Source organism: Hippocampus zosterae, chromosome 16, assembly GCF_025434085.1.
Source record: "Hippocampus zosterae strain Florida chromosome 16, ASM2543408v3, whole genome shotgun sequence".
In the NCBI taxonomy this organism is placed as follows: Eukaryota; Metazoa; Chordata; class Actinopteri; order Syngnathiformes; family Syngnathidae; genus Hippocampus; species Hippocampus zosterae.
The window spans coordinates 19,336,822-19,358,085 of record NC_067466.1 but is presented as its reverse complement, the minus strand read 5'-3'; the positions used below and the strand labels follow the sequence as shown (position 1 = coordinate 19,358,085).

Here is a 21,264-nt window from a genome sequence, read left to right as displayed (position 1 = left end):
GCCACGGTTTTGTGTGAAATGTTTATTGAAAGATCATAAAAGAGTTAGCATGTTACATTTATGTACAACAAGTCAAAAGCTTGAACATAAAAACAACATCAACACAAACGATAACCTCAAAAGTGGAGTCCAACGGAAAATAACATTAACATGAATGCACTACACATAAAATTCACAATATTACCTGAAATACGATCTTCATATTCTCCTCCTAATAAATGAAACTAGATTATTAACAAATGTCTCTATCAAAACATACATTTCCAACGCGTCTGAGTCAACAAACTTAGGAAACAACTTTTCCAAAGCAGATCATGGCATCATGTGACAAGCGAAAGCAGCTGGAGCGGCGAAATTAAATGTGCGTGGTGCCGTTGGCCCACTCGGGGAAGGAGTCCAGAGAGAACAGGACGCGGCCCCACGTGTTGATGGCCACGCTGATGCACGCGATGCCGATGACGTTCATCACCACGCCGGTTTTCGCCTGCAGGGGGCGCACGGTAACAGCACCAGGTTATGAACATGCGCATTTGACGGCCAGTGTGGCTAAAAGGTCGCACGCGACGTTGACGCGCTCGTGGCTAAAGTTCTGTTGCCAACTACGAGCGTGCGGCCATGTTTGTACGTATGTTTTTCTTATTGCTATAATGCTAGCGTAACATGTTTGAAAGCATGTGCCTGGCCCGCGTGTTTATCTTGGCACGGTGTAGCGTTGGCTCCGCAGACTCGCCATGTCGGCTACTTTGAGGTAGCCCGAAGAGAAGACGATGGCGTTGGGGGGCGTGGCCACGGGCAGCATGAAGGCAAAGGAGGCGCTCAGGGTGCACGGGATCATCACGTACAAAGGATTCACGCTGATGGACTGCGACTGCACGCATAGGTCGCGCAACAACAACAAGAGCCACAGATAAGCTTCTCGTCCCAAAGGAAGCCCGCAGTCCCCAGAGAGGGTTCCGGTTCCCCCCGAAGATGACTTACCATGGAGGCCAGGATCGGGAGGAGGAGGGTGGCCGTGGCCACGTTGCTGGCGCACTCTGTGAAGGTGGCGGTGAGGAGGCACAGGACCACGGTGATGGCCCACGGCGGGATGGAGTGAAGCGGCGTCATCTGCGAGCCCAACCAGCGCGACAAGCCCGACTCCTGAAACCACGCAGCCACATCCCAACAACTCCCCAATCGCAATCGGACGCTTTTTCTCCGATCGGAGCCATTTTCCGCTCACCTCGCTTCCTTTGGCCAGCGCGAAGCCTCCGCCCAGCAGCAGCACGATGTTCCAGGGAATCTTGGCCTGCGCCACCTTCCAGGTCAAAAGGGGAGGGGCGGGACCTGGGCACACCTGCGCGTCTGATTGGACGCAGCAAAGCAAAAAAAAAAAACTTTCACCTCAGTCAAGGAGATCGTCTCCTTTCGAGAGTAGTCAAATGCTTGTTGGGGGTGTGGGGGGGGGGAAATGCCTATTTTGGAGGGCAACTTGCCCCCGCCACCACCTCTTGTTGAGTAACAAAATGTGGGTGCTTTCAGAATCAAGTTGTAGTTTAATGGGGAAAAAAAGTCCCGTGATTCAAAAAGTGCATTTGATTGCAAATTTTTTTTTTGAAAAAGTATTTTTTTAAATCGTTATTATTTTTAAAAAATTATACTCGTACCATAATAAAGTGTCTTTTTTTTTGTAAATATTATTGAAAACCGAATGTTGAAATGATTATTTTGTGTACGTGCGTGCGAGTGGACGCGGACGTGTCACTGACCCGCGTCCGAGCTGCGCCTCCAGCACAGGAGATATTTGGGCGGCTGGGACGGCAGGATGAACAATAAAAGCGCCACAAAGAGGGAGACGGTGGCGTCCGTGACGAACCTGCAGAGATGTGGTGACTTTCAAAAGGTGCTTTTTAAATAAAAAAAAATTGAAAATAGAGCAAATGTAAAGAAAGTAAGCAGCCTTTGCCACATTGTTTGCTTCAAACCAACATTGGACTGCTCCTTTTGGTGTGTGCATCTTGGCCACCTGCGGGAAGAATCATCCATTCATCCATCCATCCATCCATCCATCATCTCATCCAAGGGACATACTGCTGTACTGTACACGAAGACACTCACAACTCATTAAGCCAAAGTGATATTTGTTGTTCTTTACAGAGGATAAAGAATACAGGCACGTGTCGCAGCCACTTATGTTGAGATTTTACATAACGCCACAACTGGCGATGCTCTTCATTAGCCCATCCGTGACATTTCGCCTCTGATCAAACTTTGTTTTTGAGGTTGTTGTCCATTGTGCAAACAAAAAGTGTTCCAACATACAAAGCGTCCTCATCAACGGTGTTATTTTTTTGGCCGTGCGACAGAGAGGTCATGTTCACTTCCTGCCGCCGCGGAGCGCAAATATTGATAGGACGCACACACACACACACACACACACACACACACTCGCAAGCCTCGTGTTGTTTACGCAAAGTGCTGGTAGAAGTCGCCGTTGTGCAACCTGGCAGCGATTTCATGAATGAACATGAATGGCGTCCACTTTGGTCCCCTTTTCAAGGTTCAGAGACTTTCATTGACAGATCAGACCGTGGCCACGTGAGGCTAAGCCAATCAGACACCTTGATGAGATTTTGCAAGAAACAACGTTAGGTTGATTTCTTCCTGACCGCTTAATACTGCCCCCGGTGGCCAAGTTAAATATGACGCACACCGGCGGGAGCTGAAATCAATGAGTCATGATGCAGGAAGAGAAACGGCGGTCCGACTCACTCGCCGTCGGCGTTGAAGGCCCGCGAGGCCCAGCCGTCCACGAAGCGCGGCTCCCGCGTGAACCACAGCACCACCATCAGGAGGAAGAGCGCCATCACGCTGGCCTCGCCGTAGCTCATGCGACCCAGCCGCCGCTGCTCCTCTTCGATGGCGTCGCGCGCCGCCCGCTCCTTCGCCGGCCGCCCCCTCCCGCACGACCACGCTCCCCGCGGGCTGACGATCGGACGACACGGCGACGGGGGGGGGTCATACGGCCGAAGCGGGCGGCGAGAGAAAAGTCGCAGCGCGTTCAGGGGGGGGGCTGACCTGCGTCCGATGAAGACTTGCTGCAATAGAATCCAGGCCATGAAGAGCATCATCAACATGGTGGGGAAGGCGAAGGCGAACCAGGACGCCGAGTTGATGACGCCGCCGCTCTGCGGGAACAACCTGCGGGACTTGGCGCTTTGACGATAAGAGCGCCGCCGCCTGCGCTCGCTCGCGCTTTAGCCGCCGGCCGGGCACTCACTGGCTCATCTGGCCCAGCAGAACCAGGTTGGGTCCGGTTCCGGTGAGCGTGGCGATGCCGCCGATGCTGGCTGCGTAGCACACGCTCAGGAGCAGGCCTTTGCTCAAACGCTTCCGACGCTCGTCCGCGCCGTCCGCCTCCGACGCGCAAACGGCGCTCGACACGGACGCTGAGGGCACAGGTTGCCAAAGTGTTCACACCCCGCGGTGGCCGGTCGCCCGTAGACATGGAACTTAAGGCAAAGTGATCTGCTGCACGGGTTGGCACATTCACCAAACGAATGACCCGGACTGGATTTGCCCTCTGACCTTTTGGCGCAGACGCAGGTTGGTCCTGTGGTGGCGGTTTGAGTGTTGACACGGTCACGTCCTCGCAGGTCGTTGTCGGCGCTCCGCCCTCTCCCGTTCTTTCTTCACACTCTCCTGCAGCAGAGAAACTCCGTCAAAGAGCAACTTCCTATCGTATCGGACCGAACTCGTTTTTTGGACCGCCACCTGCGACGGCCGTAGACGCGCCCGTCCTTCCGGAAGCTTCCACGTCAGGCATTCGGACGACACAGGCGCTCTGCTTTGCGGAGGCGGGGTCCGCGGCGCCTTCGCGCGTCGTCCGGCGTCCTTCTTCTGCGTCGTCACGGCAACGCAGCTGGTCCAGCACGGCCTGCACGATGGGGACCATCATGGCGGCCGTGGCCGTGTTGCTGATCCACATGGACAGGAAGGCCGTCACGCTCATGAAGCCCAGCATCAGCCTGTCGTGGGACACGTGCGTGGATTTGGATCCATTGCAGAAACTTCACAGCTCCAAATATGGCCAGTTTCATATTTGACACAAAAGGTGTAGCAACACACGTAGAGGGACAATACACCGTCAGGTATGGACTCACAACGCGGGCCTGACGCCCACCACCAGTAGGACTTTGAGCGCGATGCGTTTGTGGAGGTTCCAGTGCTCCACGGCCACCGCCACCATCAACCCGCCCACAAACAACATGTTGCTGTCTCGCAGGTACTGCATGCACACCTGCGCGGAGAGACCTTTCGCCATTTTGTTCCACATGCTACCAACATACTCAATAGCGCACACGCGGCGTGCGTGTATGCGGAAGTTTACATCTTTGGAGCGCATGATGCCGAGCAGGGGAAACAAGATGGTCGGCAGCAGCGCCGTGACGGCCAGCGGCAGGACCTCCGTGCACCAGTACAGCGCCATCAGCAGGATCACGTATGCGCACGCCGCCTCCTGCGCACGCACATAGAGACACGCAGTTTGCGTAAGCACACAAAACACCGCATGGTAGCTAGCGCGTTTCAAGACTTTTTTCCCCCCATATTATCTCCTGTATTATCTGTCTACGTGTGTTGCTGCAGCACTTGTGTTCCTCTTTGTATGGTTGCCAGCCGTGACGACGAAGGTGAAAATGAGGAAGAGCGTGAGAAAGTAGCAAAGGCCGGCGGGAGGCCGCCGACGGGAGGCCGCCGGGACCGGCTGAGCGCAAACACGCCACTTGGGTTTCACTGACGGGCCGTTTGCGTGCGCACACGCACGCACGCACGCTCACGTACACAAACACGTGCGCCCACACGGGCGAGGACGGAGGGGCGGCGAGGAATCAATATTGATGAATGGAAAGGTCGCTGAACTTGGAGCCGATGTGCTGCGCAGGCTTGTCAATCAGTGACAGCCGCGAGGGGGTGGGGGGGGCCAGAAAAGTTGAGGAATGAAAAATACTTCAACGGATAAACGCGTTGAGAAAGCAACATCGAGGAAACGAGTCGACAACTTTTGAGCATCGCTTGTTTCCAAACGACAAATGAAAAAAGTGCCAGCGGCAGTTTTCATCCTGGAAAAGTTTGAGGGTGCAAAACCATCGTGCGATGAGGCACATTTTCCAACGTTTGCAAAGGCTTAAGGATGAAAAGGCGAAGCCGTTTAATCCCAGCAGTCACGTTTGTGAAGGACAACTATGATTTCATTGACTTTTAAATGTCCGGGATGAAAAGGGTTCAATGAAGGAGGCCCATTTGGAAGTCAAAAAGCCCAGAAGATGTTCCTCTGAACATCGGGAATGAACGCCCGACGTTTCTCAACGAATGTTGTCGAGAAATGACAACTTTCAGTGAGGAAAAAAGGCGCTCGCGGCGCACTTGGAAATCGTGAAACCTTCCAATGACTCAAAGGTGGGAAGGAAAAATGCAATTATCAAGAAAACCACCGGCAATCAAACACATTTCGAAATAAAACATTGAAATGGCGAATGGAAAAATATTGTTGAAAATGAACCCCCCCCCCCCAAAAAAAACATGAAATGCTTATCAATCAATGAAGATGGAAAATAATTCGAATGGTATGCGCGGAAATGTATAGAAGAAGATAAGCTAACCTTTATTTGTCCCACAATGGGGAAATTTGCGGTCTACAGCATCAAAATTGGGGCAGGGACGAAAAAATAAAGTGTTTAATTGCACAAAATAAACGTTTTAAATGTATAATAATAAATGTATAAATGACGTCACAAATTAAAACAACGAGACGAATATATTTTCAACTCTACGAGCGAATACGAAGACCGAAACAGTCACGAATGAAGACAAAACATTTGACAAAAAACGTCGGAGCGAGCGAGCGAAAGACAGAATTGCCCCCCCCCCCCCGTGGGTCACCTTGGTGCTGAGGGCGAGCGGCAGCAGGACCAGCGGAGCCAAGGCCACGACCCAGACGCCCTTCTGACGCCACACGGCGCGAAGCAGTCGCACCGGCGCGCGAAGCGCCGCCATCGACCGGGAGCTGCGGGAGCCAAGAACTGGAGCACCACGAGGACCGGGACCAGGACCAGGACCAGGAGGAGGAGTGACCACCAAGGTGCGGACGACAGCCTCCAGCTTCAAACTTCTTCAAACTTGTTTCTGCCGCCAACGCGCTCCCCATTCCCTCTAAATAGTAGCCGTGCACGCGCGCGCGCACGAGGGCAACAGAAAGAAGGGCCGTTGAGCCGGTGGCCTTGCGCACTGCTGAAAGAAGGAAGGAGGGATGAATAAATGAGCGTCCAATGAAAAGGAAAGCAAAGAAAGACGAACGAAGGACAATGATGACTGAATAAACGACGTCGGATGGCCAGTGAAGGAAGGACGAGCGAACGAACGACCGACATTGGATCCACGTCGGTTGTCCAACCAGGAAGAAATGAAGAATCATCTCAAGCATCGGTGGAGTGAGTGAATGAATGAATGCGCGAGTGACGTGATCATTGAGGGAACCATCAACGAAGGAATGATGAATGAATGAATGAATGAGGTCCGGCGACAAGTCCGCTGGTGGTCAGCGGGCGAGTCAAGTTGTGATTGATGTGAGTCTGCTGCCACCTCGCGGCCGCTCCTTGCTACTGTCGCGCCCGGTGCCGCCGCGTTGCCCCGGGACGGTGGAGTCCGTTCCGCGACCACGCGGAGCGTTCACGTGACACCGCACAGACAAAAGTCGACGTGTCGCGCCAATGTTGTCCAATGCGGACGGACAGACAGACGTGGGGCCGGAGAACCGAAGACAAAGAGACGGACGGAGCAGGGCCAGGGCCAGAGCTTGAGCTCGAGCTGGAGCTCGCCATCCCGTCACGCGGACGGCGGATCGGGTCTCGGCTGCGCGTCCCCGCTCGGGAGCGAGCCGCCGACGCCGGGCGCGCGCCTCGCTGTCACGCGCGCCGACGTGGAGCGAGAGAGCAACGCTGCTGCGAGGTGAGTGCGCGTCAATCACTTTGTCCTTTGCTTCCACGTCTTCGCCCTTTTTTTTGGGGCGGGGGGGTTCAACTTGAGCACTTTAGGCGCTCTGCACAACCGCAATAGCTAAATAGTCGAGCCATGTCTAACCGAGTGCACTTTTAGATCTTTTGTCGCGGGCCGACGTATACCGGTAATCGGGGTGGGGTAGGGGTAGGGGGGCATTTTTGGGGGCGACAGCGTGTCGTCACCACGTGACCATCCCGCAAAGGTGCCAATACCGGAGAAGTCACACCCTGCACTTGGGCAAGAACGACTCTGGGAAAAAAAAAAATCAAAGGACTGATGTAAGGATGAATAACAACGATAATCACAACATTCAAACAACAAATTTGGCTGAGAAAAGTACTTAAGTTCCGACGGAGTCGCGGGGAAATCAACTGCAGTTACACTACGAGAGTATTTGTACTTGGTTACTTCTCCCCGCCGCGCGTGTGCAAGCGACTTTGTGCGCGAGCGACGTGCACTTTGACCCTTTGGCAGCGTTGCGATGATCAATTTACACGACCCGAGAGGCACAAACATGTTTTTTAAGTGCAGGCACGAAAACTGAAATCAGAGTGAGGAAAAATTCATGTAAAAAAAATATATATATACATATATATATATATTACGTGTGTGTGTGTTTCAGGATGAAGCTGACGACCCCGCTCCTGCTTTTGGGCCTCGCGGTCTTGGTTGTGGTTCAGGTATCGTCAACATGGTGAATGAATGTGCCGATGCATCGTTCCAACATACCAGATCAACGTCGGCCGGCGACGCCCTGGAGACGTCTTGGGGTGTCCCCGGGGGTAGCTTTGAGGGTGGCCCCCCTCGGTCGCCAGGCGTTGACGTGGGCCCTTTCGCTTTCTGACGCAGGCGCAGACGGAGGACGAGCCGGCGGCCGGCGAGGATGACCAAGCGGAACCCGTGGAGCTCTTCACCACGCCCGCCACCAAGATGGCTGCCGCCACCTCAGACTTTGGCTACAACCTGTTCCGCGCGCTGGCATCCCAACAGGACGGCGCCAATGTCTTTCTGGCGCCCGTCGGCGTCTCGGCGGTCCTCACTCAGCTGGCCCTGGGTGAGCACAAACCTTTAGGGGGGTCTCTTGGGGAGTCTCCAAGTTGGGCTTCCAAGGGGTCTTTTGGTTGGGTCTGAACCCCTTCCGAGGGTGCCTTTAGGACAGGCACGTCCGTCGGCGGTCCTCAAGGGTCGCTCCCCGGCCTCCTGCAACACACATGATTCAAATCATCAGCCCAGGAGGACCGACTCCGGACAGCCCCGCTTTCGGGTGTCTGTCGAGGCTGTTGTAAGGGCGGGGGCCCTTAAATTAAGGGCTCGTCTCTGCGCCGTATTGAGCAAAGCGGGCTAACGCGGTCGGTTCCACAGGCGCTTCGGAGCGTGCCCAGGGGCAGCTGTTCCGGGCCTTGCGCTACCACACCCTGCAAGACCCTCAGCTCCACAACACCCTGAGGGACCTCCTGGCCTCCGTCAAGACAGGCAACAAAGGACTCAGCACCGCAGCCCGCCTCTACCTGGCCAGACGTCAGTCCGCGCGACCCGCACCCAATCGAAATCCCCCCCCCCCCACCACGCGTCATGACGCAAGGCCACTTTTTTTTTTTCCTCTCAGGTCTGCGCCTCAAGCAAGAATTCTTCACGGCGGTGGAGCAGCAATACGGCATCCGGCCCAAAGCCCTGCAGGGCGGGGGCCGAGACACCAAGGACATCAATGACTGGGTGGCCTCGGAGACCGGCAACAAGGTGCAGCGCCTCCTGGCCAAGCCCCTGACCAAAAAGCCCGGAGTCAACGCCGTGGCCGGTGCCTACTTCAAAGGTGACCATCGCCGTGACGACAACATGGACGCAACGCACGCCAACGAGAGCAACGGCAAATGTGCTCCCGCCAAACAGGGAAGTGGGTGACGGCGTTCGCGCCTCAGTCCTTGCAGAACTTCCAGCAGGAAGGCAAAGCGCCCGTCCGGGTTCCCATGATGCAACAGGAGAACTACCCCATCAAGATGGGCGTGGACTCTGACCTGAGCTGCACGGTGAGCCAGGAAGGGGCCCGCCGGAGCCCACCCTCGCCACCGCACCGCCCCACCCACCAACCTCCGCCGCTTGTCCTCTCGTTGCAGATCGCGCAGATCCTCCTGCAGAACCAGGTGAGCATGTTCGCGTTCCTGCCTCAGGAAGTCACGTCCAACCTGACGGCCCTGGAGGAGACGCTGACGGCCGAGTTTGTGCAAGACCTGGGCAGCACGCTGCACGCCACGCACGTCACCCTCACCATGCCCGTCCTCAAGTTCAGCTACGCCGCCGATCTCCTGACGCTGCTCCCCGACCTGGGTGAGTCCTCGGCGGATTTTACGGCGGGGCCTTCGGAGGGCCGCGCGTCGGATCGGATCTTCAGGCGTGGTCTGGGTTCCCCCGCAGGGCTCGGCGATTGGCTGGCCGACCAGGATTTGGAGAAGATCGCGGCGCAGCCCGCCAAGCTGGTCAGCGTCAATCACAAGGTGGTGATGGAGATGGCGGCCGAGGGCGAGCAATCGGCACCCGCCACCTCCGCCACCGGTCACCTGACCTACCGCATGGACCGCCCCTTCCTCTTCCTCATCCGCGATGACGCCTCGGGGGCCCTGCTCCTCGTTGGGAGGGTGATCAATCCCAAGGACCTGACCATCTAATACACACACACGCACACACACACACACACTCTTAGCAGGTCCTAGGAGGGCAGCGAGAATGGGGGGGGGGGTGATTTTTTTTTTAATTGTCACTTGTAGTACAGTACATTAATGTGACACTACAAAATAAACATGACAATAAAAAAAATAAGAGAGGACTTTTTTTTAACTTATCAACTTTGACTTCTGGCGCCACCCTCAGGACAAAACACACACAGACACAGGCATGCACACACACAGTGATGAACTCTCCACATGTGGATCATATCACATGCACACACATTTCCCATTTGTCTCCACCCACCAGAGGAGTGTGTGTGTGTGTGTGTGTGTGTGCGTGTGTGTGTATCCGTTTACTTGCGCACACGCCTGCCATGTGGTTTTGATTTTCTCGTCACATTCCTGAGGTTAGCCCAGTGATTCGGCAAATCAGGAAAAGCCCCGAAGAAAGAAAGAAAGAAAGAAGGAACGAACAAAGTATTTGTCACAATTAATCTACGTTGACAAAATGATGACTAAAAACATCACCACCACCAACCAAATTACTCCGGTGGCGGCCAAACGTTTGGCGCCAAACCATGCACACGCCCTCACAAGAGACACAAATGCACACACGTAAACAAACACACAGACTGAAATAGACACACACTCACACACTCTCTCACACACACACACACACACACACACACACACACTTGTAAGCTGGTTGTCGGAGGCAAGATGGCGGCACGAAGCATAGGCTGCATTACATTAGTGTGTGGCTAGCAAGGCGACAGGAAGTAGCGTTGGGTTCGGCTTAGCGCAAGTTAGCCCGGTGGACATCAGCGGAACTGCGGCTAGATCCCCGGCGACATCCTGCCCTTCGTTTCGCCTTTGTAGCGTTTTGATGTACGTGATATCCAGCTGAAGGTCCACGTACTTTGTCCCCGCGAATATTACCATCCGACGCGCCAGTCCAAAGAATGCCGTCGCCTCACAAGCGCTGCTCGTCCATGTGGCAGAAAGCGAATTGTGAAAAATGTGGACCGAAGGCTTTCCTCAGGTGTGTCCCGGCTTGACTTCCTTTTCTTTGCCGCGCTCGCTCACAAGCTCGTAGGCGCTCTGACCGGCCGCCTGCGGGCCGGCGGGCCCCGCCCTCCTCCTGTGCAGGACCAGCGCCGTCAAGCAGAAGCACAGAAGACCCCCGCACATGAAGACCCCTTGGACGCCCAAAAACCTGCACAGCCCCCCCCCAAAAAAACCATCAGCATTTTTGCACATCTGCGCCTCGAGATACGAGTTTATGTCATGCGTTTGGTGAACCCGCCATGCCGAACGGCAAAAATGGCAAGGCGCTAGCTACGTCTGTTGAAAAGAGACTGGCCTGTGTCTGAAGCCGTCCAAGTCGTAGTAGAGACAGGAAGTCTGCTTGCCGCACTCGCGGTCCCACAGGACGCACGCCGAGTCGATGACGAAGCCGTAGAGGACCGGGCAGGGCATGAAGGCTGCGGAGCACGCGGGCGCATCAGAACAGGCCTCGCCGGGCGCCGCGACCGCCGCGACCGCCGCGACGTCGTCCTACTCACCCAGGACCCGGAAGAGCATGTACTGGATGCCCACCGCCAAAGACTTGTCCTGCGCCGACACCGTCCTGCACACACACACACACACACACACACACAAAGGAGCCAAAGACACACGCGGGGTGAGCGGCGGCGCCGACGGAGCTTCGGCCGCCCGTGGTGGAATCTCCGTACCTGAGGATGATGACAAAGGACGGCGTCTGGCACAAGGACGCCGTCAGGCAGGTGGCGGCCATCAGGACCACGAAGGGCCAAAGGAGGTGGCCGCAGCGGCCACCGCAGGTTCCGGGCGCCGCCCAGCCGCCGGCCCCGCCCACGCAGTCGCACTCCGTGAAGTTCTGCGTGGAAACGCGCGCCAAGGTTTTTTCCCGCAGCGGCGACGACAAGGCGAGCGCCAGCAAACGGGTCCTTACCGTGACTTTGTTGGCGCCGTCCGTTTCCATGGCGACGCAGCCGGCGTGACACGGGAACGTGAACTCCACCCCGTCGGACCCGCACACCGGACGGAACAGATCCCGGGCGCAGCGACACGTGGAAGCGCAGCGCGCGGCCGCACGCCTGACGCGCATGCACAGCGACAGAGAGGCGCTTGCAGTTGGCAGTTTTTTTGCGCGGATCCTGCGGGTGGCGCTGCCGTTACCGAGGGGGGAAGACGCCGTCCACCGTCTGCGTGGGGCAGCCCAAGAGGATCAGCGGGAAGGCGCAGCAGAGGCTGAGCAAGATGGCGGCGGCGCACAGCTTGCTGGCCCCGCCCACGCCGAGGGCCCGGCGCCGCACCAGGACGCCGCCCGACACGGTTCCCAACACGGCCAGAGGGATGCTCACGCCGCCTTGGTGGGAGGGGCCAAGAAAAGGGGTTGGCGGGAATCGGCGGGCGCAAACGCACGCAAACGGACACGATGCGGGCACCGATCATCACGTTGGAGAAGTCCGCCGTCTGGCCGAACTGCTTCTCGATGAACTTGGCCATGAAGGTGGCGAGGCCGGCCACCATGGCGGCCAGGTTGACCTGCGCCAGGACCACCAGCAGGTAGACGGGACTCCGCAGGGTCCGACACAACATGGCGGGAAAGCCTAAAGGGGGGCGGGGGGGGGGGCGCCCACGCACACCATCAGACAAGAGCGAGCGGCGCTGACGGCAAAGTCGCGCGGGAAGCAGACGCTGACTTTTGAGGAAGTGAAGGAGGCCCACTTCCTGGAAAACGTCCGGCTGACGCTTTTGGTCTGCTTCCGACTCTTCCTGCGCAAAAACAGACACTTGACGGCGACGAGGCCTCGTGACGGGACAACGGCGGCGCGCCGGCGGCGTCCGCCTGACCTCGGGCACCATGCTCCGGGGGAAGAAGAAGTACGGCAGCGCCGCCGCGAAGAGAAGGCACGACGCCACCAGGAAGCCCAGCCACCAGGCGCCCACCCAGCGCAGGTCGCCCCGATCCAGCTGCGCCTCGTCTGACACATACGGAGCGTACGGTGTCGCGGCGAAGGCGGATTAAAAAAAAAAAAATAAAGTGCAGACCTGCGGCCATCTTGTCAAAGTCCACGTAGAATCGCAGCAGGAAGGCGCCGCCCAGGAAGCCAAAGGCGGGGCCGACGGCGGTGACGGCCAGTAGGATGCCTGAAAGGTCACAAAGGTCACGTCGGTGGAACCAACCGCGACCCCATCGAAGGCGGCGGCGGCGGCGGCGGCAAACCCAGGTAGAGCGGCGAGTTCTTCCTGCTGGCGTGGTCGTCGATGTAGGAGATGCCGAAAGGCTGCATGGGCACGGAGGCCACGCCCAGCAGCAGCTGAGCAAATAGCAGCAGAGGGTAGACGCCCTCGTGGGCGAAGCTTCCCCGCTCGCCGCAGCTGCCATTGGACGACGGCGCCTCGGCCGCGACGTTCTCCCGGCGGCACAGGCCGGAGCCGTTCCAGGCGGCTGCGTGGAGAACAAGGGAGGCGGGACTAAAGCGCTCACGCCGCCGACGGCGCTGAGGGGCTCGGGACTCACGAGCGGCGCGGTCGTCGCCGTGGTAGCGCCGCTCGCCGTAGCGGTACGGCCCGCTCAGGAAGTGCGGCAGCGCCATGAGCAGCGACGCCAAACAGGCCAAGAGAGCGCCGCAGCCGATGGCGCGAGGGCGGTGGACGCGACTCCCCAGGAAGCTGACCAAGACGATCAGCAGCGTGTTGCCCACCTGGAAGACACGCCCACCGGGCCGGCGTCAGGCCTCGCAAACCAAAGAGGAAAACGACCAAACGGCGGCGCCGACCTCGTTGAAGGCGGCCAGCAGCCCCGACTTCTGACTGGAGAGACCGTAGCGCCGCTCGATGGTGGAGATGGAACTCTTCATATAGCCCGACACCAACAGCTGCGATAGCTGCAGCACACTGTGACACGCCACAAAAACCTGCACAGCCAAAAACATTTGGGGGGGGGGGGGGGGGGAATCACCACCACGCACTCGGCTCACGCGCCAAAGGTGGTCCCGAGTGGAACAAAAAGTCGGCCATTTTGAATCCACATGGGACGTTCCAGGCCTCGAGAGTGGATTGAGGTGGCCCGTTTTGGCGAATTCCGGGACTTCAAAAATGACGGCGGAGAAACACAAGACTGCACTTCCTGCTCGTGGACTCGAACAGGAAGTCGGCCATTTGGGGTTCGGGCAAATTCAATGAAGGGCTCCTCTCACAAAACGTTTCATTTTCATTTTGTGAAATGAAAATTTCATTTCATTTTGTCAATCATTACCTTGACAGTGCCGAAGACGTTCCTGCTCCTCGCCTCCATGACGACCGACGACGCGCCAGGGAGGTGCGACGTCCGGCGCCTGCCCATGGAGAAGACAAAAGGTCACGCAGGTCATTAAGGCGTTGGGCCCGTCACGGGTGGAACGTGAGCTTGCGCTCGCTTGCGCCACCTTGCAGCCAAGTTGAGGGGGCGTTGACGCGCTAGATAAGCAACGCAATGCGCACACGCGACGGTGAGAGCGGCGCAAAAAGTTTGCAGCACCTTGGTCACGGTCACCGTCACGCGGCTGCATGGGGGGGGGCTCCAGAAAAGACCCGGAAAAAAAAAAAAAATCGCTCAGACTCACCGCGGTGGTGGCGATGATGATGTTGAAGAGGAAGGAGCAGCTTGTTCCCGTCAAGACGGAGAGGACGGCTGAGGGAGGGGAGGAGGAGGAGCCTCGTGGAATTTGAACCTTGAGGCCAGAGAGAGTGAGGAAGGGGGGCCGGGGGGGGGGGGGGGCAGGAAGTTGGACAAGTAAGCGCATGTCAAATGTTACAAAGTCAAGACAACAACAAGCACCGGAATGTTCCCCCCCCCCCGGAGAGGAACCAGCAATCTCATGGCCATCCGTTTCATTCAAGCAACAAAAGTAGCAGAGCAAAGGTCACGTCAACCGGGTCATCCGGACACGTCGCCACACCGACGTGATGTCATCGCGGTCACGTGACTGCACAGACATCGTTGAGGTCAGGTTGAAGACGTGAACTCGAGGTCACGTGACAACGCCGACATGTCACAATGACCGGCACAGGGCGACACGATGAGGCGCCGGTGACCCCCCCCCCCCCCGACCCGGCGTGATGAAATGGGCGTGACCACACGTGATGCCATGCCGATCGCCTTACCTGCGGAATCACCTTTTGGTTTGGGTTTTTGGATAGGAGAAGGCGGCGCGAAGCGATCGGTGCGCCGACTTTACCGCCGACGGTCATCTCGCCGGACGGGCCGCGACTCTTCCGGGTTAGCGTTAGCGGCGACGCTCATTTTAATTTTCCGAAGGAGCGCGCGGGTGATGTGCGACGCGCCTACGTACCGGTTCCTCGAGACGGGTAAGAAACCATAAGGAAGTTGGGAGTGGTGGTGGTGGGGGGGGATGCGGTTTTAATGCGATAGCGACTTGTCGATACATTTGGTGTCGTCAGCGCAACACAGAGACGGCGCGCGTCAGACGGCCTTGCCCAGGATGAGGACGCTCATGATGAAGACCATGAGGAAGAAGAGCCACATGAAGAAGCGATCCATGACTTTGGCCAGCTTCTTCCATTCTCCCACGCGCATCTGGGCGGCACGTTGGTCCTGGTAGACGTTGGCGATGTACTCCACGTTGCGGCGCAGCCCGAGGTGATGGTGGCACGAGCACGGCTCCTTGCGGTTCTCCGCCGCGCCTCCACCCGAGCGCCGGCCGTCCGCGGCGTCTCCGCCCTCGTCCAGGGCGACCGAGGTCTCGTCCTTCCGCGCGCCGGCGTCGCCCCCCCGCGCTTCCCCGTTGCACTTGCCGCCGTCGGATTCCGTCCGCTCGCGGGAGGCCGGCCCGCCCGGGGGGCGCTCCTCCGCCGCCGCCGCCTCGTACACGAAGCACACGCGGGCCAAGTATTGGAGGATGAAGCGCTCGGCCCAAGCCGGCACGGGACGTCCCTCGGGGCCGCAGTGGTGGATGTTCATGATGAAAATGGTGAGGGCCGTCGACGCCGTCACCATCGTCATGGTGGCGATGTAGTACTTTCCTGCCCGGCGACACATGACAAGCACAAAGCAAACAGCATTCTTTTTTTTTTCCCCCAGAGTCAGCCTGAGGCCACTACGGGGCCCCCGAAAAACATAAACATATGAAACATGGTGAGAGGGACATTCAATTGAGGGGAGGGGCTTCATTTAGTCAAGCCATAGCCTTGTCTAATACTAATAAGACTGCGGCAATGAGTACAAATGGCACGGAGAGACGACGGCAAAGCATTTTTGCAGCAGGTCGCCGCGGACTCACCGATGAGCGGGACGCTCTCGGAGGGCGGCATGCTCTCGGCCACCAGCAGCTGGAAGACGGTGAGGGCCAGCAGCACGGTGACCCCCAGTGACACCTTCTCTCCGGAGTCCGCCGGCAGGTAGAAGCCCAGCGGGGCCAGGAAGGAGATCATCATGCAGGGAAGGAGCAGGTTGAAGATGTAGAAGGAGGACCTCCGCTTCAGGTGGAGGGTGAAGGTGATGTCCGGGTACGGATCCGAGCAGCACCCGTAAAGGATGACGTTTTTCTTGGCGGGCATGCCCAGGACCTGCCGGACGCAACGGCGACGCGGCGCTTCTCGGTCATCTGGGTTTCGGGCCCGTTTCCAAAGTGCGACGGACTCTTCTCGGAATTGCAAAGCGTCTCACCTCCCACTCCACGTTGTGGATGAAGTCCGCCAGGTCGGCGCTGTCCAAGGCGTTGAACAAGTCCATCTGGTTGCCGTTGTGGGTCCAGGAGCCAAAGGTGAGGTGACACTCCTGCACGTCGAAGGGGAAGAAGGCCACGTCCACCGAGCAGGAGCTCTTGGTGATGGCCGGCTGGTCCCACATCACCTGGCCGTCGTGTCTCAGGACCACGTTGGTCTCCATGGAGCTGGAGAACTCGTCGTCGGCGCTGCGGCGGTTGGGGAAGAAAGACTTCAAGGGTCTGATGAACTTTGACGCCAAACCGCAGGTGGGCGTTTTGGCATCAAATAATAAAAGCCACCTGTTGTACAGGACGATGTCAGGCCGCCACACGTAGCTGCTGGGGATGCGGATGGTGTCCAGCCCGTCGTAGTCGTCCTTCTTCCAGGCTAGGAAGGCGTCCATCCACACCTGCCGCACCCACAGGTAGGTCGTCAGGATCTGGTTCCTCTCGTCCTGGAGAAGCACGCACACACGCAAGGGGACATTAGCCTGAATAGAAGGGTATGGGGGACAGGGGGGGGGGGCGTCCAGTGTGGGCGTTGTGGTCACCATGTCGATGATCTGTGACAGCGTGACCTGCAGCGTCACGTTGATGACGTGCTCCGTGTCCGCCACTGGCCGCAGGGCGTTAGTGTAGTTGGTCAGCAAATCTTTCAGCAGCTTGTGAGCGTAGCGGCCGTGTGCTGACTGACATGCTGCGTCACACACACACACACACACACACACACATCATTTAATCAGTGGTGTGTGTGTGTGTGTGTGTGTGTGTGATGCTATGACGTGGAGATGCCGATCGTGGTTGTTGCACATACAAGGCAGCGGCTAGCTCATTTCAAGGACCTTCAGATAAATTATGACAAGAGACTCCCGGTCGTTAGCGCCTCATGTACAAACATGGACATGAGGTGGGCCACGTGCGCCGCGATTCCCGTGGTCCGCCAACGATACGAAATCAAAGCTCATTAGCCTCTGCTGATAAAAAATAATTACAGACCAAGTTAGTCTGAATATTAGACAGACTTTGGGAAGGTCATATATACTGAACAAAATGTGCCCTAAAATTGATCCTTGAGGGACCCCTGCAGTGGGACTTGCAAATAGTGTTTATTTTACTGCTCACGCGAAGAAGCAAAAGTTGTTGACAACAAAAGGAAAGTTTGTCTTACCGGGAAGAAAGAGAAGAAACACAACGAAGCAGCCAGGCGCCATCTTCATCGTCAAACCTATTTTCTTCCTCTCGGTTGCCAGGACGAATGCTGCCGTGAGAGAGAATGAGTCGCTGATGTATGAGGAGGCTGCGTGCTTTCTCCTCCTCCTCCTCCCCCCGCCAAAGGCGAGAAGGTCCAGCGTGGACTGAAGAAAAGAGGAAGAATTCAACCGGTAACATTTTGTGGTAACGCGCATCAGGAGCCGTTTGAAACCTCAACGCCACACACGCCGTCCTCTCGACACCCCATTTGACCCTCGACCTCTGACGCTCTGGTACACAAGCCATCCAGGGCCCAACAGAACGCAGGAAAATACAATCGAGCAAGATGGAACACGATAAAAGACGGCACAGAATATAAATTGCCAATACAACACAAAAGAAGCGAAATAGGAGTGAACAAGGCATGGAGTAGAGGGCAGTCTTCAGGGGGGGCTTGAACTCGCAACCCCCCCTCCCTGAGCAAGGTGACCTTCATCTTTGGGCCATCCTCCTTCAAATTAACCCGAAAGAATCAACTTTGTAAAGTAGAGATTAAGGGATTAGTGTGAAATGGATTGACACACACTGGGGGCACTTAAAAAAATAAAATAGAAATTACTTTTCGGCGGTGCGGATGCCAGCTCCCTCTAGTGGTATAGTTTTATAAAAATGTAATTGTCATGTCCAACACATTTAATCGATTCACCGCGGAAAAAGTGGTTTTATTTTCCCCTTTTTAACTCACGTCAGAGTGGCATTCAATGAAATAGAGGAGGACAATGCAACTGCATTTGAACCTTGTCCTGTTGGCGATACCTGGCGGAAAAAGTTGCTTCTCAATCATCTTCAGCATCACCTTTTCCCCATCCTGCGCCGTTCGCATCGGCCTGGATCGCGGCGCAAAATGACAACACGTCTTTGGTGCAATCTAGTGGACAATCGTTGCAACTACATGTCAAAAGAAAGTCTCAACATCAACTTGATTTCACACAAATACAAAGAGAAAACAAGAGCGCACGCTTTGGTTGAAGATCTTTTTACGTATACATTTACTTGCCTTTTATTTTAGGAGGTGTGTCACAAAAGTTGAAGGGGAGTTCACTCTTTCTACTATGGAGCAACCCCCCTCCCCAACAAAAAAGAAAAAAATAGAACTAAGCTACAAAATAGCGGGGGTGAGTCATTTAAAAGTGGCAAAGATTTGTGTGAGAGGAGTCTGGAGCTCGTGCAGACCAGTTGCGATGCTAATCCTCATCCTCCTGGCCAACCTTGGAGGTGAGTCAAGGTTAATTGAGTGGGGAGAGGCTCGGGTGGGCGGGGCCAAAGACGGACTCGGTGTGTTCAGTCCCAAAAAGCAGCAAGTCAGAGAAAATATGCTTAATTTGCTTGCTTTTAAAGTCCCCTCCCCACCTCCAAAAAAAGACAAATCGTCTTTGTGCAACATAATTTTAACCCCCCCCCAAAAAAGATATTTTTTTCAATGTATCCGGGGAAAAGAAAAAAAGATTCCAGCAATCCCCCACAAGTCACCGAGGTCACCTTCTGTATCTCTCATGCTCTCCCCGTCTTCTCTCGGAATCTCCTCGTCTTTTCTCCTCATGTCCTTTTTTCCTCCGGTCATCTTCCCTTCTTCTCTCCTCGTCTCGTCGCCTCCCCTCCTCTCCTCTCCCTCTGTCCTTCTGGACCGGCGCCCTCCTCTGGTCATACTTGTCGTAGGCAGCGTCCTCCTTCTCCTCTTTCACTCTCACGGCAGCGGGACGAGGAGAAGCGGAGGACGACGATGACGACGACGCTCGGCTCGCTTTCTTCTTCTCTTTCTTTTTCTCCTTCTCTTTTTTCTTCTTCTCTTTCTTATCTACAGGAGGAGAAGGTTGCAGCGATTGACAATCATGTCAGACACGGACACGCATGCGTGCATCAAGAGGATGTGAGCTCACCTTTCTTGCTCTTCTTCACGGGGACGACGTCATCGTTTTGCGACAAGGAGGACGGGGAGGCAGGCGGGGCAGCATTGTTGATGGAGGGAGCGCATCCCTCCTCCCTCAGGCGCCGTGTCACATCATCGATATCTTCGTGGTCTTTGGGCGGGCGGTAGTCCCGGACATGGTCCACGCGGATGGTGCGACCTTTGATCTGGCATGGGACCACAAAGTGGGCTAGGTCACTTCTTGACTTGATCCACTCAGGTGACAGTGGCCCCTTCGACTTATCAATTTAATTAGTTCCATGGCCTGGCCGGGACATCAATGACTAAATATTATTTATTTTAAAAATTATTTTTAAAAGGTGCTTGCTGTGAATAGTTTTCTAGATTGTCAGTCATCCAGGTCAAAGTGTGCTGCAAAGGTTGAATCGAGCCAGCTAGCCTAATCTTGTTCGTCAAATTTTGGATTAGATTAGATACAACTTTGTCAATTTTTTTCATTTTCAAAAATGACTTGGCTAATTATGATACTGGGGAAATGATTTGCTCTTAATATCGCCAGAATGGCATTTGTTTGTGAAAATATGGCTCTGCCCTAATGTTAATGCTGCTGTGGTGTCACACCTTGATGCCATTGAAATTGTCCACCGCTAAGATGGTGCTCCTCTGGTCCTCGTAACACAGGAAGCAGAAGCCTTTGGACTTGCCCGTCTTCTTGTCTCGCACCAGATTGATGTTGACGATCTCGCCGTACCTGACGGGGCAAAACAGTCCAAGTGGGTCCCGGCGCGGGATGTAAAAACAATACCATAACAGCATGTAACGTACTGCGAGAAGACGCAGATGATGTCGCCTTCACTCAGCTCGTAAGGGAAACCTCCTGCAAGGGAAAAAGAAGACGGTGAACCCGACTTCATCATCATCATCATCTTGGTCTTCTTACCTATGAATACCCAAGCGCTGTCCTTGTACTCGCTGTGCCATGAAGCCTTCTCGTTGATCCCCAGGTTAGCTTCCCGCTCGTTGAGCTCGTTGATAAGCTTCACTTTGGTCAACGGACTGAGACACACACCCAAAAAATAAATAAAATGCACAAAATGATACCCTCGCCCCCAACAATTCACTCTAAGAGTTCTGTGCATGCCAAATACTGTACTGCCATTTCGCTTTCTATTATTCATGTGATTATTTTCTCATTTTAGCGGTTTCTAGACAACGATATTGAAGAAAACGTGTGAGCGATACGAGCAGACCTCAAAAATGATTATCAAACTCCTTATTTGATGATTTATCTCATCGACACGCGCGCTCTTTTTAACATTTTAGGAGGGAGCTTTTTTCAAGTCGACGGCTGTCCACCTTGTTCATAGCCACGTTAGCTGTTAGCAGCGACAGGACGGTAAAAAAAAAAAGAACGTGCGAACAATAAAACGCGACAACAAAAAGGTCAACAGACACGAACTACGCACACATAGCTATTTGAATATAATTAATATGAATTACAGAAAAGAGGACTGGTAAAAACTCACTTCATTGTAAAAGTGTTTGGCGTTCTCTCCAAGACAGAAAAATACTTCCGGGTCAAGGTTCGTGCTTCTACTACCACCTGCTGATTGGAGGTCTGTACTGTTATTACCGTTCACGTTTTCCAATTCTATGCACTGAAAGACCTCCAAATAAGCGTAGGTTAAAATATAATGTAAAAATATATAGCTCC

General features: G+C 55.4%; 5 protein-coding genes and 1 long non-coding RNA gene across 10 annotated transcripts; 1 reads left to right on the top strand and 5 right to left on the bottom strand.

The window, feature by feature from the left end:
- Positions 1-2: 2 nt before the first annotated feature.
- Positions 3-7,898, bottom strand: LOC127588388 (Na(+)/citrate cotransporter-like). 4 transcript variants are annotated; one of them, XM_052047092.1, is made up of 14 exons: positions 7,765-7,898; positions 5,920-6,267; positions 4,370-4,498; positions 4,143-4,279; positions 3,775-4,007; positions 3,568-3,681; positions 3,260-3,428; positions 3,058-3,180; positions 2,752-2,964; positions 1,749-1,855; positions 1,223-1,344; positions 979-1,140; positions 731-868; positions 3-484 (listed from the first exon to the last, which is right to left on the bottom strand). In XM_052047092.1, the coding sequence occupies exons 2-14, from the start codon at positions 6,031-6,033 to the stop codon at positions 356-358; spliced, it is 1,890 nt and encodes a 629-aa protein (XP_051903052.1). In that variant the 5' UTR covers positions 6,034-6,267; positions 7,765-7,898; the 3' UTR covers positions 3-355. The 4 variants fall into 4 exon arrangements, with proteins under 4 accessions (XP_051903052.1, XP_051903050.1, XP_051903053.1 ...); XM_052047090.1 differs by having other exon boundaries at positions 4,143-4,498; XM_052047093.1 differs by lacking the exon at positions 5,920-6,267 and having other exon boundaries at positions 7,765-7,885.
- serpinf1 (serpin peptidase inhibitor, clade F (alpha-2 antiplasmin, pigment epithelium derived factor), member 1) lies at positions 6,881-9,739 on the top strand. The gene is made up of 8 exons (XM_052047107.1): positions 6,881-6,984; positions 7,658-7,715; positions 7,885-8,089; positions 8,398-8,553; positions 8,642-8,845; positions 8,923-9,059; positions 9,147-9,357; positions 9,445-9,739. The coding sequence occupies exons 2-8, from the start codon at positions 7,659-7,661 to the stop codon at positions 9,693-9,695; spliced, it is 1,221 nt and encodes a 406-aa protein (XP_051903067.1). The 5' UTR covers positions 6,881-6,984; position 7,658; the 3' UTR covers positions 9,696-9,739.
- LOC127588419 (uncharacterized) lies at positions 8,151-9,247 on the bottom strand. The gene is made up of 2 exons (XR_007959071.1): positions 9,121-9,247; positions 8,151-8,235 (listed from the first exon to the last, which is right to left on the bottom strand). It is a non-coding gene; the product is annotated as an uncharacterized LOC127588419 (long non-coding RNA).
- Positions 9,740-9,762: 23 nt separating the features above from the next.
- slco2b1 (solute carrier organic anion transporter family, member 2B1) lies at positions 9,763-14,050 on the bottom strand. 2 transcript variants are annotated; one of them, XM_052047097.1, is made up of 13 exons: positions 13,984-14,050; positions 13,505-13,642; positions 12,949-13,429; positions 12,774-12,872; positions 12,576-12,706; positions 12,425-12,497; positions 12,167-12,331; positions 11,898-12,087; positions 11,671-11,815; positions 11,432-11,595; positions 11,261-11,325; positions 11,059-11,179; positions 9,763-10,911 (listed from the first exon to the last, which is right to left on the bottom strand). In XM_052047097.1, the coding sequence occupies exons 1-13, from the start codon at positions 14,020-14,022 to the stop codon at positions 10,734-10,736; spliced, it is 1,989 nt and encodes a 662-aa protein (XP_051903057.1). In that variant the 5' UTR covers positions 14,023-14,050; the 3' UTR covers positions 9,763-10,733. The 2 variants fall into 2 exon arrangements, with proteins under 2 accessions (XP_051903057.1, XP_051903056.1); XM_052047096.1 differs by lacking the exon at positions 9,763-10,911 and having other exon boundaries at positions 11,013-11,179; positions 11,432-11,815; positions 12,949-13,173; positions 13,246-13,429.
- A 1,060-nt stretch (positions 14,051-15,110) lies between these two features.
- Positions 15,111-18,360, bottom strand: LOC127588392 (neuronal acetylcholine receptor subunit alpha-10-like). Its single transcript, XM_052047098.1, has 6 exons — positions 17,601-18,360; positions 16,984-17,129; positions 16,733-16,887; positions 16,393-16,639; positions 16,007-16,292; positions 15,111-15,749 (listed from the first exon to the last, which is right to left on the bottom strand). Exons 1-6 carry the CDS (start codon positions 17,836-17,838, stop codon positions 15,190-15,192), a joined length of 1,632 nt encoding a protein of 543 aa, XP_051903058.1. The 5' UTR covers positions 17,839-18,360; the 3' UTR covers positions 15,111-15,189.
- A 283-nt stretch (positions 18,361-18,643) lies between these two features.
- Positions 18,644-21,245, bottom strand: rbmx2 (RNA binding motif protein X-linked 2). Its single transcript, XM_052047117.1, has 6 exons — positions 21,077-21,245; positions 20,491-20,606; positions 20,376-20,427; positions 20,172-20,301; positions 19,561-19,756; positions 18,644-19,478 (listed from the first exon to the last, which is right to left on the bottom strand). The coding sequence occupies exons 1-6, from the start codon at positions 21,079-21,081 to the stop codon at positions 19,159-19,161; spliced, it is 819 nt and encodes a 272-aa protein (XP_051903077.1). The 5' UTR covers positions 21,082-21,245; the 3' UTR covers positions 18,644-19,158.
- Between the last annotated feature and the right edge of the window lie 19 nt (positions 21,246-21,264).

Coding starts and splice junctions, on each gene's coding strand:
- LOC127588388 (XM_052047090.1), bottom strand. CDS start 6,033: ATGGCGGCGCTTCGCGCGCCGGTGCGACTGCTTCGCGCCGTGTGGCGT. Junction 4,008..4,142: donor GTGGGCGTCAGGCCCGCGTT/GTGAGTCCATAC, acceptor GTCCCACGACAG/GCTGATGCTGGGCTTCATGA. Junction 3,682..3,774: donor GGAAGCTTCCGGAAGGACGG/GCGCGTCTACGG, acceptor TCTCTGCTGCAG/GAGAGTGTGAAGAAAGAACG.
- serpinf1 (XM_052047107.1), top strand. CDS start 7,659: ATGAAGCTGACGACCCCGCTCCTGCTTTTGGGCCTCGCGGTCTTGGTT. Junction 8,090..8,397: donor CCTCACTCAGCTGGCCCTGG/GTGAGCACAAAC, acceptor TCGGTTCCACAG/GCGCTTCGGAGCGTGCCCAG. Junction 8,846..8,922: donor GGCCGGTGCCTACTTCAAAG/GTGACCATCGCC, acceptor CCCGCCAAACAG/GGAAGTGGGTGACGGCGTTC.
- slco2b1 (XM_052047097.1), bottom strand. CDS start 14,022: ATGGAGGCGAGGAGCAGGAACGTCTTCGGCACTGTCAAG. Junction 12,088..12,166: donor CTTCTCCAACGTGATGATCG/GTGCCCGCATCG, acceptor CCTCCCACCAAG/GCGGCGTGAGCATCCCTCTG. Junction 10,912..11,058: donor TTGGACGGCTTCAGACACAG/GCCAGTCTCTTT, acceptor GGGGCTGTGCAG/GTTTTTGGGCGTCCAAGGGG.
- LOC127588392 (XM_052047098.1), bottom strand. CDS start 17,838: ATGCGCGTTACCACAAAATGTTACCGGTTGAATTCTTCCTCTTTTCTT. Junction 16,888..16,983: donor TGTCACAGATCATCGACATG/GTGACCACAACG, acceptor GTGCTTCTCCAG/GACGAGAGGAACCAGATCCT. Junction 15,750..16,006: donor CGAGAGCGTCCCGCTCATCG/GTGAGTCCGCGG, acceptor GTCGCCGGGCAG/GAAAGTACTACATCGCCACC.
- rbmx2 (XM_052047117.1), bottom strand. Junction 20,302..20,375: donor ATCATCTGCGTCTTCTCGCA/GTACGTTACATG, acceptor TTGCCCCGTCAG/GTACGGCGAGATCGTCAACA. Junction 19,479..19,560: donor CGTGAAGAAGAGCAAGAAAG/GTGAGCTCACAT, acceptor CTCCTCCTGTAG/ATAAGAAAGAGAAGAAGAAA.